The sequence below is a fragment of the Gossypium arboreum genome, chromosome 8, assembly GCF_025698485.1.
Source record: "Gossypium arboreum isolate Shixiya-1 chromosome 8, ASM2569848v2, whole genome shotgun sequence".
In the NCBI taxonomy this organism is placed as follows: domain Eukaryota; kingdom Viridiplantae; phylum Streptophyta; class Magnoliopsida; order Malvales; family Malvaceae; genus Gossypium; species Gossypium arboreum.
The window spans coordinates 24,713,252-24,729,351 of NC_069077.1; the positions used below are offsets into that span (position 1 = coordinate 24,713,252).

General features: G+C 36.8%; 1 protein-coding gene across 1 annotated transcript; it reads right to left on the minus strand.

Annotated features, from left to right (window-relative positions):
- Positions 1 to 297: 297 nt before the first annotated feature.
- On the minus strand, positions 298 to 1,432 carry LOC108468254 (uncharacterized). The gene is made up of 2 exons (XM_053018472.1): positions 915 to 1,432; positions 298 to 688 (listed from the first exon to the last, which is right to left on the minus strand). Exons 1-2 carry the CDS (start codon positions 1,396 to 1,398, stop codon positions 651 to 653), a joined length of 522 nt encoding a protein of 173 aa, XP_052874432.1. The 5' UTR covers positions 1,399 to 1,432; the 3' UTR covers positions 298 to 650.
- Positions 1,433 to 16,100: the final 14,668 nt, after the last annotated feature.

Sequence of the window (16,100 nt, forward strand, 5' to 3'; positions counted from 1 at the left end):
TTGAGGGTGAACATCCCGAACAAAACAAGTACAACTGAATATCTTTAGTGCTATAGGGAACAATTGTTTATTTGGAAATAGGGTATGGAAAGGATTATTACCAGACAAAACCCCATTTTGAGAAGGGGTGTCAATACAAAAAGTCTGATTTAGAATACCCTGCTCAAGCATGTATTTTTGAAAATTTCCTGAAACATATTCTTTAGCATTATCACTCCTTAAAATTTGTATGGGTTTACCAAATTGGGTTTGAATTTCAGCACAAAAGGAAGAAAAGTGAAAAATAATTCTGAGTGATTTTTCATCAAATAAAGCCATGTCATTCTAGAATAATCATCAACAAATGTAACAAAATATCTAAAACCAATTTAGATGTAACTGGACAAGGACCCCAAACATCATATTGTACTAACTCAAAGGGAGCAGTGGCTTGCTTATTGACTCTAGGACTAGAACAAAGATGACGATGTTTAGCAAATTGACAAGACTTACACTCTAAAGAAGTAAGGTTGGAAAACTGAGGACAAAGTTTCTTTAACATAGAAAGCGAAGGATGACCCAATCGACAATGTTCTTCAGAAGAAGTGACTGTTCCAGCACAAGCTATAGATTATGGTTTCTGGGTATCAAGAATGTGGAGACCATCAGACTCATGTCCCTGACCAATAATCTTCTTCGTCATGAGATCCTAAAATAAAAAATAACCAGGAAAAAAAATGAGACACAACAATTAAGGGCACGAGTAAGTTTGTTAACAGAAATCAAATTAAGAGATAATTGTGGTAGACTCATAACAAATGGAGAGATGATGTGGGATTAGTGGTTTTAGACCCAATAACATTAGATTTTGAACCATCGGCTAAAGTGACAGGAGATATAGACTTATGTCGCTGAAAGAAAGTAAACTAGATTACCTGTCATGTGATCCGTAGCACCAGAATTAATGACCCATTTTGAAGAAGAGGAAACAAGACATGTATTGAGTTTACTTGACTCAACAAGAGCTGTAATGTGATCGGATGGCTGTTTCACAGTTTCTTGAAGCTGAGTCATTCTGGCATTCATCCGCAGGTATTGTAACAGACTTTTTAGAGGTCTCAGAACTAGATTCAATATGAACAAATTGAGCTTTCTTATACTATAGCTTCCTACAATCCAGCTTGATATGACCTGGTTTATGACAGTAGAAACATACAATTTCTCCTTGCTCCTGTCTACAAATTCCAATGTTCTTATCAGATTTGTAGAATCCCGACCCCATGCTCTTATTGTTGCCACCACTCTTGTATTGTTGTCTACCCGAGTCAGATGTGGTAGTGTGACTAATAAGAACATTGTTAGGCTGTGTAGATAGAACAGGTAACGAATTCTCCGTACAGAGGACCCTCTAAAAAACATCGTCTAGACTGGAAATTTCTGAACTGGAAAGGATTTGAGATTTGGCAGTCTTAATTCAGACGGAAGACCGACTAGAAAACTCATAACATTCATCTTCTCTCGCTGATTTTGTTGTACCTCTACATCGGTACTGAAAGGAAGCAGCATATTGAGCTCTTCATATGTTTTCTTGAAGTCCATAAAATAAAGGGTGAGAGATCTCTCTTTTATCTGCCCTGTAAAAATTCTTCCAAACATCATAGATACAAGAGATATTTCCTTCTCCAGAATATAAGAACTGCAAATAGTTCATTAATTGTTTCACTGTGTTACAATGAGTAACCAGACCAACCAACTCAATGTCAATAGAATTACAAATTTGTATATACAAGCAAGCATCTTCTCTCACCCAAGACAATCTAGAGTCATCCGTAGGTGGATCATCAGTCATATGACTATCCATAGAAATACTGAGCAGATATAATTCAATAGTATGGTTCCAATCAAGAAAATTAATTCCATTTAATTTATGTTCCGTTATTACCCACAAGATTGCTGCAAATTTCAACCGGAACTATATCAGAAACAATTCCAGTCTTTTTGTCAGACATAATTGCTGAAAAATTCAACAAGATAACAGATTACCCACAAGATAACCAAACCTGTCGTAACCAAGTCCCACACCTATATCGATGTTGACCCAAAAAACAGGTATGCAAATAGCGTTGAAAAACAGACACTAGTCGTTGGGTTCTGATCGACCGGCACACAACGTACCTCCCTAAGTTGGAGGTGTCTATGGATGAACCTTCAAAACCTAAACCTTAAATATGATAGTTAGAAAATGCAATTGGAAAATAAGTTTAACGAAAAAAAATAGTTTTTAATTATTTTTTTAAATTAGAACTAAAGTAATAAACACTTAATTAAAATTGTACATTTTCGATTTTAAGATAAACACTTCGACTGGATAGTCTTCTCTACAAAATTTCTACTAAGGTAATTTTATAATTTCTCTAAACTTCTAGGCTAAGCTGTACATAAGAAAAATATTTCTAGAAATTTTTTAAATAATTTCTTCGAAAATTTTCTCTATATAACTTTCTCTTAAATTTAAATGTGTGAAAAATAATTACTTATAGCTCTCTTTATATAAGGAGAGTTTAGAAAGTTCAACTATGATTAAACTTAACTCTTTAATATTAAATTATATATTAATATTATTATATATTAAATTAATAGAATATTTATTATAGATAAATATTATATTAAATTTAATATTAAATCTATTAAAATAATATTATTTTTGGAACAGTTAATTTAAAATCAAATTATCCGGTTGAGTCCCAATAAGAGTGTGATTCCCCCACTGTTCAACTGCCGGAGGACCACCCATTGTCCACGAAAATCCTGTCATCGTCGTCGCCGCCGGCACCAACGTGTCCGGTGGTGCCATCGTAGGTGCTACATCCTCATGGCACCTCGAGCCAGTTCAATCCAGGCCAGTGATGGCCCGGCCGATCCGATCCTGCCACCTGTTGGATGTCGGCCCAGTTCAATCAGTTTTGGTTCTCGAGTCCAATTTTTTATCTCAAGACCAAATTTCAAGTTAAATTACCCATTGGGCCAATTTTTTGACTTGAAAATTAATTTCCAAAAATATCATATTTATTTTAATTATTTTGATTAATTTATTTTTACTTGATCAAAATTAATTTTTCAAAATATCATTTAGATTTTCCAAATTAATTTTTTAAGAAAATTCTTTAATCAAATTTTCTAGTTGAACAACTCTCATGATCGCCTAATGTAATTCCACATCGAATTAATCAACTCAATTAAATTATTTCCAAAGTCGTAAAAATTTCTTCTGATTCAAATGTAGTCCAACAAGCTTTTGTTAAGCTAGCGAATGGACCAATCAGACATATAGAATTAGGCTCTAGTAATTGCAAATTATGTCCAGAAGCATCGTTCCAATAATTCACAATTTACTTAATCATGGAGTCAATTCACAAGAAGTATCATGGTTGACAACTCCTTATTGTTTACTCTTTACGGAAGCAATTCATCCAACTGATTTGTCCAATGACCTCGTAATGCATGTGTTACCCTCATATGATGATTCCTTTTATTTAAATCCATTCATCCAATACAATCATATTTTATCTCATTGTTACCATTATGTCTTCTTAATGATTAATATGATCACTGTCAACAAATGACAATGATAAATTGCTTGTTCGAGACAAGCAACCCATGGCCACGTTCCATATTTATCAATCCACACAATGCCAATGAAATGATATCATTAACTTTTTAATCTAGCTATGAATTCCATTTTTTCTAGTAAAGTCATGTCATACACAAGTCATGTACCCAACATACCGGTTATGGGCTCGATCTTCTTTAAAGCATAAGCCTCCACTTTGTCAAAGCACATGAGCTACATACGCATGGTCAATGACTAACTCGGGATTTAGGTAAATCACACCATAAATGTTACAAGTGAATTAATTCACAAACGAATTCAGAATTAATTCATCTTGGGTCTAGTCCAATATATCATTCTTCCAATGAATACATTTATGTCTTTACTCATGGAGTCAACTACTCTGATAGCCAAGACTAGTCTTCTCCCTAATTGGAATTGTAGACGGCATAATAATCCTTCTAAGTATTTGAATCAAATGCTCACTTTGATTCCTTTACGAGATTGCAGACTCATTTAGATTATCTACTAAAGTAAGTTGTTTTTCTTGCAATATAAATGTTTTTACATTGCCACTTATCATCAGTTTGAACCTAGACAATCAATGAGCTAATATTTATTTGTCACAATTTTGTTATGTATGAAAAATATGAAAGATGGAAACACAAAAAGATATAACAGTGAAATGTGAAATTAACTTTATTTATTCATCATTTAAATACATAGAAAATAGTAACATGTTTACTACAATATGGACACATTTCCCAACAATCTCTCGCTTGCCCTAGTGAAGTAAATGTGTCATGTTTCGCATTCTCATATCTTTGATATGTTTGTTAGAACTCCTACTTAAGAGTCTTATTAAATAGATTTGCACGGTTATCTTTAGAAGCTACTTTCACCACATCTACAATTCCTTCGGCTACTACCTCTCGTATCAAGTGATGCTTTCAATCAATGCGTTTCATCACAAGTGATGTTTTCAATCAATGCGTTTCATCCTCTTATGACTTCTTATTTCCTTGGTATTAGCTATTGCAGCACTATTATCACAATACAGTGTTATAGCTTTTTCCATACCAGTAATGACCTCAAGATAGTTAAGAACTTTCGAAGCCAAATCATTCCTTTTGTTGCCTTAGAAGCAACCACATACTCGACCTCCATAGTAGAGTCAACAGAGCAAGTTTTTTTTACACTTCTCTATACTATGCTCCATCGCCAAGGACAAATACACTTCTCGATGTCAATTTCCTCGAATCTTTATAGGTTTGAAAGTCTGAGTCTATGTATCCCATAGGAGTAAGGTTCTCCCAAGAATACACAAGCATATAATTCCTAGTTCTTTTAAGATACCTTACTATATGCTTTACAACTTGCCAATGCTTGAGACTAGGATTCGCTTGATATTGACTAATCATTCTCACTGTGAAACTGATATCTGGACATGTGCAAATCATCGCATACATAAGGCTTCCAACTACTGAAGCATATGGAACCTTAGCCATATTCTCTCTTTCTTCTACCATCTTAGGATAGTCATCAAAAGAAAGATGAAAACCTAACCGCCTATAAATGCACTATCGTTTATACAATAAATAAAACACCAAAAAAAAAATATAAGAATTGGGAATAGTGGTGTCCACAAGTGCACGAGTCAAATTGTAATATAATTTGCACAATGAAATACTTAAATCTATTCTGAGGATCGTACCCAAGAGAGGATGGAATAAATAATGAAAATAAATTTACAATAACAAGTCTAAGCAGTAATAATTAATTCCTATATTACGATAAATCATAAATTAGGTTGATAGATAAAAATAAGAAAACAACAAAAAGAATAAATAAAGAAAGGTAAATTAATGGAATAGATCGATAAACTAATCAGGAAGATTAACTCGCTTCAGGGTTTGCAACTAACTTCGGATTAGGAGTCTAGAGTAGATTAGTCATCGATTAAGCAATCATTAACTCCAGATCTCTAATTAACTTAATCGATTGGTTGATACTCACTTATCTCGCGATCTTACTTCTCAACTAGAATAAATTACAATTTACTTAGTTTAATTTATCTTCCGACCTCGTCTAGCCTATGATAACTTATTAAGGTTGCCGAGCCTAATAGTTTAAGAACACATAATTTATATTAAATAATCCATCTCGAGAAATCTCAATTCCTCCGTTAATCACATCCTCATATACTTGTTAATCTCCCCTAAGGGATTTAGCCACTCATGTTGTTCATAATCTCAACTACAATTAAATAAATCATGTAAGAAACACGATCAATTCAGAGAATAAAAAAGATTTGAATAATCTTGGATTGAATATCGCATAGGAAATGGAAAAAAAAATATCTCAATTAGAATAAAGAAACAAAACGATTGTAACAACCTGGTTTTTGTTAAATCGGAACAGTGGTTTCGGAACCACAAATCTGACGTCAAAAAATTATTTTAATATTATTTTTGGTGTTTACAGCATGTTATTTGATATGTGTGAAAATTTTGTGAGTTAATTTTATCGTTTGAGCAGTCAATTTGAGAAAAATGACTTAATCGCGTAAAATGCAAAAGTTGCATGCTATTAGTAAAAGGTGTTATTTGGCCTTGGATTTTAAATATGATGGCCTTAAATGGTAATTAAACCATTTGAAATTTTATTGGACATTTATGGATATTAAAAATAGATGTTATAATGGTTTTTCATTAAGGTTATAATAGTAATTAACGTAATTATTATGTGTTAAATAAAACAAAATCAAATTTTAGCTTCATTATCATCTTGTTGGCAGAATATTAAGAAAGAAAAGAATCCATTGTTGAGTTTGAAGGTTTGGCTAGTGCATGCTTTAATTGTAAGTCTATGTTAACTCGGTTTTTGATGATTTTTACGTTTTTGTGATCGTTGCTTTGTATTCTAGCTAGCCCATACCCTAATTTCTGAATTGGTTGATGAATTTGTAAGTTACCATTGCTGATAGTTTATGTTTTTGAATGTTGATTATGGAAAATGAATAATTATTGATAGATTAATATGTTTTGTTAAGTGATTTTTAAAGAAAATACAAATTAAGGATTTATTTGTGAAAAATGAAAAATGTGTGGTTAAATGTGTGAATAAGTGATAAATATGGGTTGATATGTGCACTAGGAAATTTTGGCTAGCTTGGGAGAGTATTAAATTGCATGAATTTTGTGTATTTGTGAAATAGGGACTAAATTGTAAAAATATGGAACTTTAGTGGCTAAAGTGTAAAAATGCTTAAATATGTGTTTTTGGACTGAATCTAATGAATCAATGAATAAATGAGTTAATTTTGAATTCATATAGATCATGAAAGAAAGAAATCAGATTTAGATCAGGGGAAATCGAAGGTTATTGAATAGTCGACCAGACACGTCAATCCCTATTACAAGGTAAGTTTATATACAAATAAATGTGTTTAAATTGAAATATATATATATATATATATATATATATATATGTTTATTTGATACTGAAATGCATCAAATGCTGAGTGATCGAGTACGAGCAAGAATTGACAGAGTTACGACATTTGAAAGCCCCGTACAAACCTAGGAATAGTATAGGATATAAATGCCATGACATTAGGAATATCGAGATGTGTTTACGTGTAATACCATGTCTGGGACATCTGCATCTTTATATGATTTCGTATAAGACCCTGTCTGAGACAGTGGCATCAATATGCGATAACATGTAAGACCATATCCAGGATATGGCATTGTACGAGATATATATGATTTTCGTGTATCCTTAACGATTCCGAATGGTTCAACGAGCATAGTCAAGTCGAGAAAGAATGTGTGAATAAGTTAAGTGACTCAGGTACATACGATATTCTTACAAGTGTTAAAAAGGGACAATGTGAATGATTGATAAAAGTTTTAATTTGGATGTAATGGCCTAAATTCAAGGTTATCGGAACAGTGGTTTCGTAACCACAAATCTGATTTAAAGAGAAATTTATTTCAATATTTTTGCATGAAAATTGATATGATAGGAAAATCGTATGAAAATATTGATAGAAAAATTTTATCGATTTAGTGGTTAGTTAGAAAAAGAAATTATTGAAGAAATTGGGTAAAAACAAGGTATCGAGACTTCTATCTCGTAAAACCGAGTCTAAAATAATTTTATAAATATTTATGAAATGTTATTAATGTGGTATTAAAATTTCGTTAGGAAATTTTAATGTTTGGGTAGTCAATTGAATGAAAAGGACAAAATTGTATTAGGTGTAAAAGTTGCTAAAATGATTAAATAGTTTAAGAGTCTAATGAGAAAGGATTTAAAAGGAAATTAGACCCAAAAGTTATTTGGGCTGGACGGCAAGGGTATAAAATCAGTAGAAAAATTGATAAATTAAAGGTAAAATTGGAATATTGCAAAATTAACTAAATAAAGCTAGGACTAAATAAGAAATATTTAGATTTCTCTTCATTTCTCTTCAATTCCAGCAGCTAAAAATGCCATAGGAGGATTCTATAAGCTGGTATTTCATAATTTTTGCACCAATTGAGTTAATCCTTGCCTTTTTCTTGTAATGTTTGTGTTTCTAAGACTTTTGCAAATAGGTCCTACTACTAAATTCATTAGTTTTTGATTTCATGGACGAAATTGAAAGTCACCATGATTGTAACACCCCTAACTCGTGACCGACGCCGGTGTCGGACACGAGGGGTTAACGAGACAAATCCTCTTAAAGTACCGACCAATTTGGCATTTCTGGACAGGCTGGAAAACTGCGTCACCGTCGCCTTAAAATCATATCTCGAGTTCCAAAACTCGGAAACTGGTTTCGTAAATTTTCCTGAATTTAGACTCATATATCCATCCATGGATTTATTTTTAGAATTTTGGTTGGGCCAATTGGTACAGTTTATTAGTTAAAGTCACCCATGTTACAGGGATTGACTGCTCTGACCTCCGCTCGTTACAACTTGAATATCTTTCTGTACAGGGCTTTAATACTGGTGCCGTTTGTTTCTAATGAAACTAGACTCAAAATGGAATCTGTACATATAAGGCATGACTCCTAATTCTTTCTGGATAATTTATGGTAAATTTTCAAAGTCACGACAGGGGACCCAGAAATCGTTCTGGCCCTGTCTCACGAGAACTTTAATATCTCCCAGTATACTGCTCATATGGTCGTTTCGTTTCGTCCATATAAAAATAGATTCATCAAGGATCAGTTCCATAATTTACTCACTATTTAATTCTACTTATACTATTTTTAGTGATTTTTCAATCTCATCTCACTGCTGCTGTCCGCAACAGTTACTGCAGTAGACTATGCCAATTTCATGAATTTTTCCTTGGCCTTAATCATCCATCATACATGACACAAATTATGGCCACCTTAACAAAATTTGAGTTTCTAAGACTCGTGGCTATAGGTTCTAGCATCCCACTCGACGACCACATAGGCCGTTTTCACATGGCTTAAAGTTTACAACCCACAATTCGACAAAATATAATAGCCTATACATGCCAAATGTTCTTCAACAACAAAAACAATACCACAAGATTTCAGCCGGTGTGATGACTTCAACGACGGTTCCGAGCACGCAACAATACGAGTCCAAGAGACCTAAAATGGGTGACAAGAAAACACCGAGTGAGTTTACAACTCAGTAAGTCATAAGCATTCGTCAATCCACCGATAAAGTTACTACTACATGTACAACAAATGAGGCTAGGTACTCGTCCATATCGAATCTATACCATAATACCTCGGACCTTTTGGTCCAATCTCGCACCAATTCATACATCCACATTTCATATTCTACACAACAAGATAATCGAAGCATTTTACACATTAACTCATTTTCCAGCACAACCATACAATTTCAATCATCACATAGATTTAAGGCTTACCAAATTCAACCCCAAGCATGAACGTATTACCTATTCGTCATGAGCTCAAGGTACTTACCCGATCCGCTGTCCATACTCACTCGATGGAGACACACCCTCCATATAATTGTTCGATTGGAGATATTTATATATATATAGAGTAATGCACACACGATTGCTTAATACTCGATTTCGCACACTTAGTGCCATGCGATTTAGGCCCGCACACACACGATGCCATGCCCTTCGAGCTCGCACACTTAGTGCCATATATTTCCAGCATGCACACTTAGTGCCATATATTTCCAGCACGCACACTTAGTGCCAATCTCGTCACCGTACACACGTATTGCCCGCACACTTAGTGCCGAAAGCAAACTTTCTACACATTTCACTATTTCTTTTACATTCAACAATTGTCATCACTCCATACACATACATTTTCATTTATATATATATATCATCCCATTAAACACAATTGCATAAATTTTACAATCATTTAAGCAATATCAAATACGTGTTAATGACTTACCTCGTGTTGGGTAAAATAGTTCCAAGTCGGCTACTCGATGACCTTCGTCTTTCCCTTGCTTGATTCTCCTTCTTTAACTCCTTGAGCTTAATCAATAAATCACTAGTTTAACCATCTTGCTAAACATTCATAATTCAACTACACATGCATATGTATGCTTGTATATTCGGCAACCATTCTTACTAATCGTCCATTTGGTCGATTATACACCTAACCGAATATGCACCAAAACTTGATTCAACATTACCTACATACTCACTTTAATGGCGAATATATATATATATATGTACAATGTCAACTAACATCTTTTAATCACCTAATTTCATCTCATGAACATTTAATCAAATTTTCCCAATCTAGCATATTTTCACATCCATTTGTAACATCATGTACAAACACATATACACATATATCAAAACACAAATTTTACCTATAATGCAACAAGCATAAATCGCACTTATGAGCATGCCATGGCGAATACATCCCACACCATCCCCTTTCAATTTTTGGTCATGGTTAAACAAAGAAAACTCCATGTCTTACTCAAGAATGCTAAAAGAAATTTCAAGAGTAGTCAATCCATCATTACATGTATCATCAACAAGCTTCACATTTAGCATGCAATGGCTTTAACACAATATCAACCTTGGCCAAATACCATTTCCATGGCATAACAAGGATTTGAACCATGGGCTAACATGAACATCAAGTTAGCAACTAAAACATGCATGAATCTCATGACACAACCTCAAACATACCTTAATCTTGACACAAGTATGACCAAATCTCCTTCTAGTTCTCTTCTAAACCAAGCATGAAGCAAAAATCCTTCCTTTTCCCTTAGTATTTTCAGCCAAGATTTTGAGAATGGATGAACAATTTTTTCCTTTCTTTTCCTCTACTCACGGCAACAAAGGGGGGCATCCATGCTCATTTTTTTTTCATTTCTTTATTTTTCTACATAATCCACTAACTAAACATGTTGGAAACATGTTCCTTGCCCATATTCTTGTCATGGCGGCCACTCACCTTAGGAAGTGGGTTATTTGACATGCAAGGACAACTATTTTCCCACATGTATTAATAGGCCACCTTACAATTGCCTAGCACATTTCTAAATTTTCTCACATAAGTCCTATTTGATAAAAATTCACTTACTATTAACAAAATCCAAACACGAAATTTTCACACATGCATATATACATATAATGAGCATCAATTATGATGGTTAATTATTATTATGACTCGGTTTGGTGGTCCCGAAACCACTTTCCGACTAGGGTCGATTTAGGGATGTCACAACTCTCCCCACTTAGAAATTTTCGTCCCGAAAATCTTACCGTAAATAGGCTCGGTATCGCTCTTTCATAGAGTCCTCAAGTTCCCAAGTGGCTTCTTCCATTCCGTGTTTATGCCACAACACCTTCACTAACGGGATTTTCCTATTGCGCAACTCTTTTACTTCACGCCTCATAATGCGAACCGGTTCCTCTTCATAGCTCAAATTAGGTGAATCTCAATCTCGGATGGAGCAATTACGTGCGATGGATCGAGACCTATATCGTCAAGCATCGAGACATGAAAACGTTGTGAATCCTTTCGAGCTCAAGGGCAAAATTAATCGATATCGATCGCCCAACTCGTTCGGATACTTCATATGGCCCGATAAACCTCGGACTCAATTTGCCCTTACGACCAAATCTAAGCACCTTCTTCCAAGGTGAAACTTTGAGAAAGACCTTGTCTCCAACCCGATATTCAATATCTTTTCTTTTCAAATCCGCATACGACTTTTGGCGATCCGGCGACTTTCAAACTTTCACGAATTACTCGAACTTTTGCTCGGCATCCTTAACCAAATCAACCTCAAGAATTTACCTTCACTAAGTTCATCCGAATAATGGGGTACGGCATTTACGATCGTATAAAGCCTCGTAAGGCGCCATCTTAATACTTGATTGAAAGCTATTGTTGTAGGCGAATTCAATCAAAGGTAAATACCGTTCCCATGAACCACTAAACTCAAGGATGCAACATCTCAACATATCCTCGAGTATTTGAATTATCCGTTCGGATTGACCATCGGTTTGGGGATGAAAAGCGGTGCTAAAATGCAACTTGGTACCCAAAGCATCTTGCAATTTCTTCCAAAATCGCGACGTAAATCTTGGGTCTCTATCCGACACGATAGAAATAGGCACCCGTGTAATCTCACAACTGAGAAACGTACAATTCCGCTAATTTGTCCATTGAAAAATCCGTGCGTGCGGGGATAAAGTGAGCCGACTTAGTTAGTCTATCGACAACGACCCAAATCGCATCCTTCTTACTCACCGACAATGGCGGTCCGGATACAAAGTCCATTGTGACTCGATCCCATTTCCATTCGGGTATCATGATCGGTCAAGTAATCCCGATGGCACTTGATGTTCCGCTTTCACTTGTTGACATATCGACACCTTGAAACAAATTGAAATGTCTCGTTTCATACCGGCCACCAAAATTGGCGTTTGGTCATTGTACATTTTAGTACTACCCGGTGGATTGACATTCGACTACAATGGGCTTCATTTAGAATTATCGAAATAAGTTCAATTCTTTGGAACACACAGACGACTTCTAAACCTTAAACAATCGTCATCATCAATTTGAAACTCGATTCCTTGCTCGTAACACACTCACCCCGTTTTGCAAGCAACTCCTCATCAACTTTCGAGCTTCCCGAATTTGATGAGCCAACAATGGTTTGGCCTTCAATTCGCTACTAACACATTGTCGGGTAGAATAGACAAGTGTACATTCATCGTCAGAAAAAAACAAGCGGTGATTTCGACTTAAGGCATCCGCAACCACATTGGCCTTTCCGGTGATAATCAATAACGAGTTCATAATCTTTTAACAACTCGAGCCATCGTCTTTGTCGCAGATTTAAGTCTCTTTGAGTCATCAAATATTTGAGACTTTTGTGATCCGAATACACATGGCACTTCTCACCAAATAAGTAATGTCGCCATATCTTTAAAGGCGAATACGATGGCGACCAATTCGAGATCATGGGTCGGATAATTTTTCTCATGTGGCTTTAATTGTCTCGACGCATAGGCCACAACTCGCCTTCTTGCATCAATACGCAACCCAACCCAAGTAGGGATGCGTCACTATAAATGACAAACTCTTTGCCCGATTCGGGTTGCACTAGAATTGGGGCTTCATCAAATAAGCTTTCAGTTGATCGAAACTTTTCGACATTTCTCCGTCCATTCGAACTTAACATCCTTTTGGAGTAAGCCGTCATTGGCGTGGCTATCGTCGAGAAACCTTTACAAATCGTCGGTAATAACCGCAAGCCCCAAAAAGCTCCTAACTTCGGTAACATTCCTTGGTGGTTTCAATCGACTATGGCGAAATTTTGTTCGGGTCCACCACGACACCGATCGCACATCACGTGCCCCAAAAAGCTAACCTCTTTCAACCAAAATTCACATTTATTGAACTTTGCGTATAATCGCTTATCTCGTAAGATTTGCAACACTAGCCTCGGTGTTCAAGATGTTCGGTTTCATCTCTCGAATAGACCAAAATGTCATCGATAAATACAACTACGAACCGATCCAAGTATGGCCTGAAAATTCTATTCATTAAATCCATAAACACCGCAGGGCATTAGTGAGCCCAAACGGCATCACCAAGAATTCGTAGTGACCGTACCTCGTTCTAAAAGCGGTTTTGGGTATGTCCGATTCTCGGACCCTCAACCGATAGTACCCGACCTCAAATCTATCTTTGAAAACACCGAGGCTCCTTTAATTGATCAAACAAATCGTCAATTCGTGGCAATGGATATTTATTCTTTATCGTCACTTTATTGAGTTGACGATAGTCGATGCACAACCTCATGGTTCCGTCCTTCTTCTTCACAAACAATACAAAGCGCCCATGGAGAAAAACTCGGTCGAGCGAAACCTCTATCCGTCAATTCTTGCAATTGAACCTTCAATTCCTTTAATTCGTTAATGCCATACGATACGGGGCTATTGAAATCGGCGTAGTACCCGTACAACTTCGATGCGAATTCCACTTCTCGAACCGGTGGCAATCCGGTAACTCCTCGGGAAAAACATCTGAATACTCACAAACCATCGGTACCGATTCGAGTTTCCTTTCCGTCTCTTTACTCCCAACCACATACGCAAGGTATGTTTCACACCCTTTTCACATATCTTGACGGTCATAGAAGATATTATTGCTTTGCACTCCTTTAAATCAAGAGACTCGACTCGGACTACCTCATTATTTGCACTCCTCAAATTAATGGTTTTCCTTTTGCGATCCACCACTTGCATCATGTACGGTCGACCAATCCATACCAAGAATAACATCGAATTCATGAAATGGTAGAAGCATCGGATCGGTAGGAAAACAGATTCTCGAATTATTAGGGGCATCTCTTGCACACTTTATCAACAAGCACGTATTGACCCAAAGGGTTTGACACTCGAATTACGAACTCGGAGACTCAACAGTAGAGTCTTCTTTGGATGCTAAGGTTTCACATACATATGAGTGAGTAGAGCGGGGTCAATCAATGCAATCACAATAGTATCAAAGAGAGTAAAAGTACCGTGATAACGTCGGGGAGGATGCCTCCTCTCGTGCGGATGGCATATGCTCTAGCAGAGCACGGGTCTCGGATCGGACGGTAGTATTAGAGGCTCCTCTCGATTACCACCCCTACCTCCAGAGATTCTCGGGGCCTACCTCCACCGTCGTTCCACTAGGTCTTGCACCTTGCGTCTTATTCCTCTCATCTAGCTCCGTGCAATCTCTAATGAAGTGGTCCTTGAACCGCATCCATAACAGCCCTATTAATGAGACTTACCCCAACATTCACCTAGGTGTCGTCTTCCACATTGGGGGCATTCAGTCTCTCTTGACGATTATTGCCCACACTAGCTATGAAGTAGCTCGGGAGTCCGTCAATGGTCGGGCTCTAATGGAAATTCCCAATGTCCTCGACTTCTTGGTGTCCTCCACGAACCTCTTTACAGCCGAGAACGGAGCTTTACTCGTCGATCTTTTACGGTAATCTCTTGCTTCAAATTCAGCCTTCTTCTTCTCCCTCCCAAGTTCTTCCGCCTTGCGTGCTCGTTCGACTAGTGTCACGAACTCCTTTATCTCCAAAATTCCCACTAGTAACTTTAACTCTTCATTCAATCCTTCTTCAAATCTTTTGCACATCGCAACCTCATCAGCCACACACTCCCGAGCATACCGACTAAGTCTTACGAACTCATGTTCAGATTCGAGATCTGATCATTCGGCCTTGCTTGAGTTCCAAGAATTCCTTACGCTTCGATCGATGAACCGTTGACTAATGTATTTCTTTCAAATTGGATTGGAAGAAATCCCAAGTAACTCGTTCATTTGGGACTATGGAAATTAAAGTCCTCCACCAATAGTAAGTGAGTCTCGCAACAAGGATATAGCACACTTAAGACATTCGTCGGGTGTGCATGATATCATCTAACACTCTAATGGTGTTATCGAGCGAACTCGGCCTTTTCGGCATCATCAAGAACTATGGCCTTGAACTCCTCGCCCCACGCTTCCTAATCAAGTCCACGGTGGTTTACTCAGCCTCACGGGATCGAGAATCGGAGGCATTGCGAGTCTTGGGGTGGAGTATTTAAATTCGGGAATGGTTGGACAGCCGGGTTGGTTCGGGCATATTCGCGACCCACTCATTCATCATAGTGAAGAAGGCTTGTTTCGCCCTTCATTTTGATTATTCGCGGATGACTGAGGCTCAACAGCGGTGTCCCTTGCGCAGAGCAGCCGCTACACTTTCAACGTCATCCGCCAAGGGTCTCTCTACCCGGGTTCCATCGCTAATCAAAACAAAAATTTCAACCGTCAAGTCATCACATTATTAAGCACTATCAATTTGGCATGTATAGCTAGACTCACACGCGCTATGGTAGTCCTAGAACCGACTAAACCATAGCTCTGATACCAATAAAATTGTAACACCCTAACTCGTGACCGACGCGGTGTCGGACACGAGGGTTAACGAGACAAATCCTCTTAAAG

Bases quoted from the DNA above. Each gene is read 5' to 3' on its own strand.
- LOC108468254 (XM_053018472.1), bottom strand. From the start codon at position 1,398: ATGTTTTTTAGAGGGTCCTCTGTACGGAGAATTCGTTACCTGTTCTAT. The intron at 689-914 runs GTAATCTAGTTT...TTTTTATTTTAG, and splicing joins TGCTACGGATCACATGACAG to GATCTCATGACGAAGAAGAT.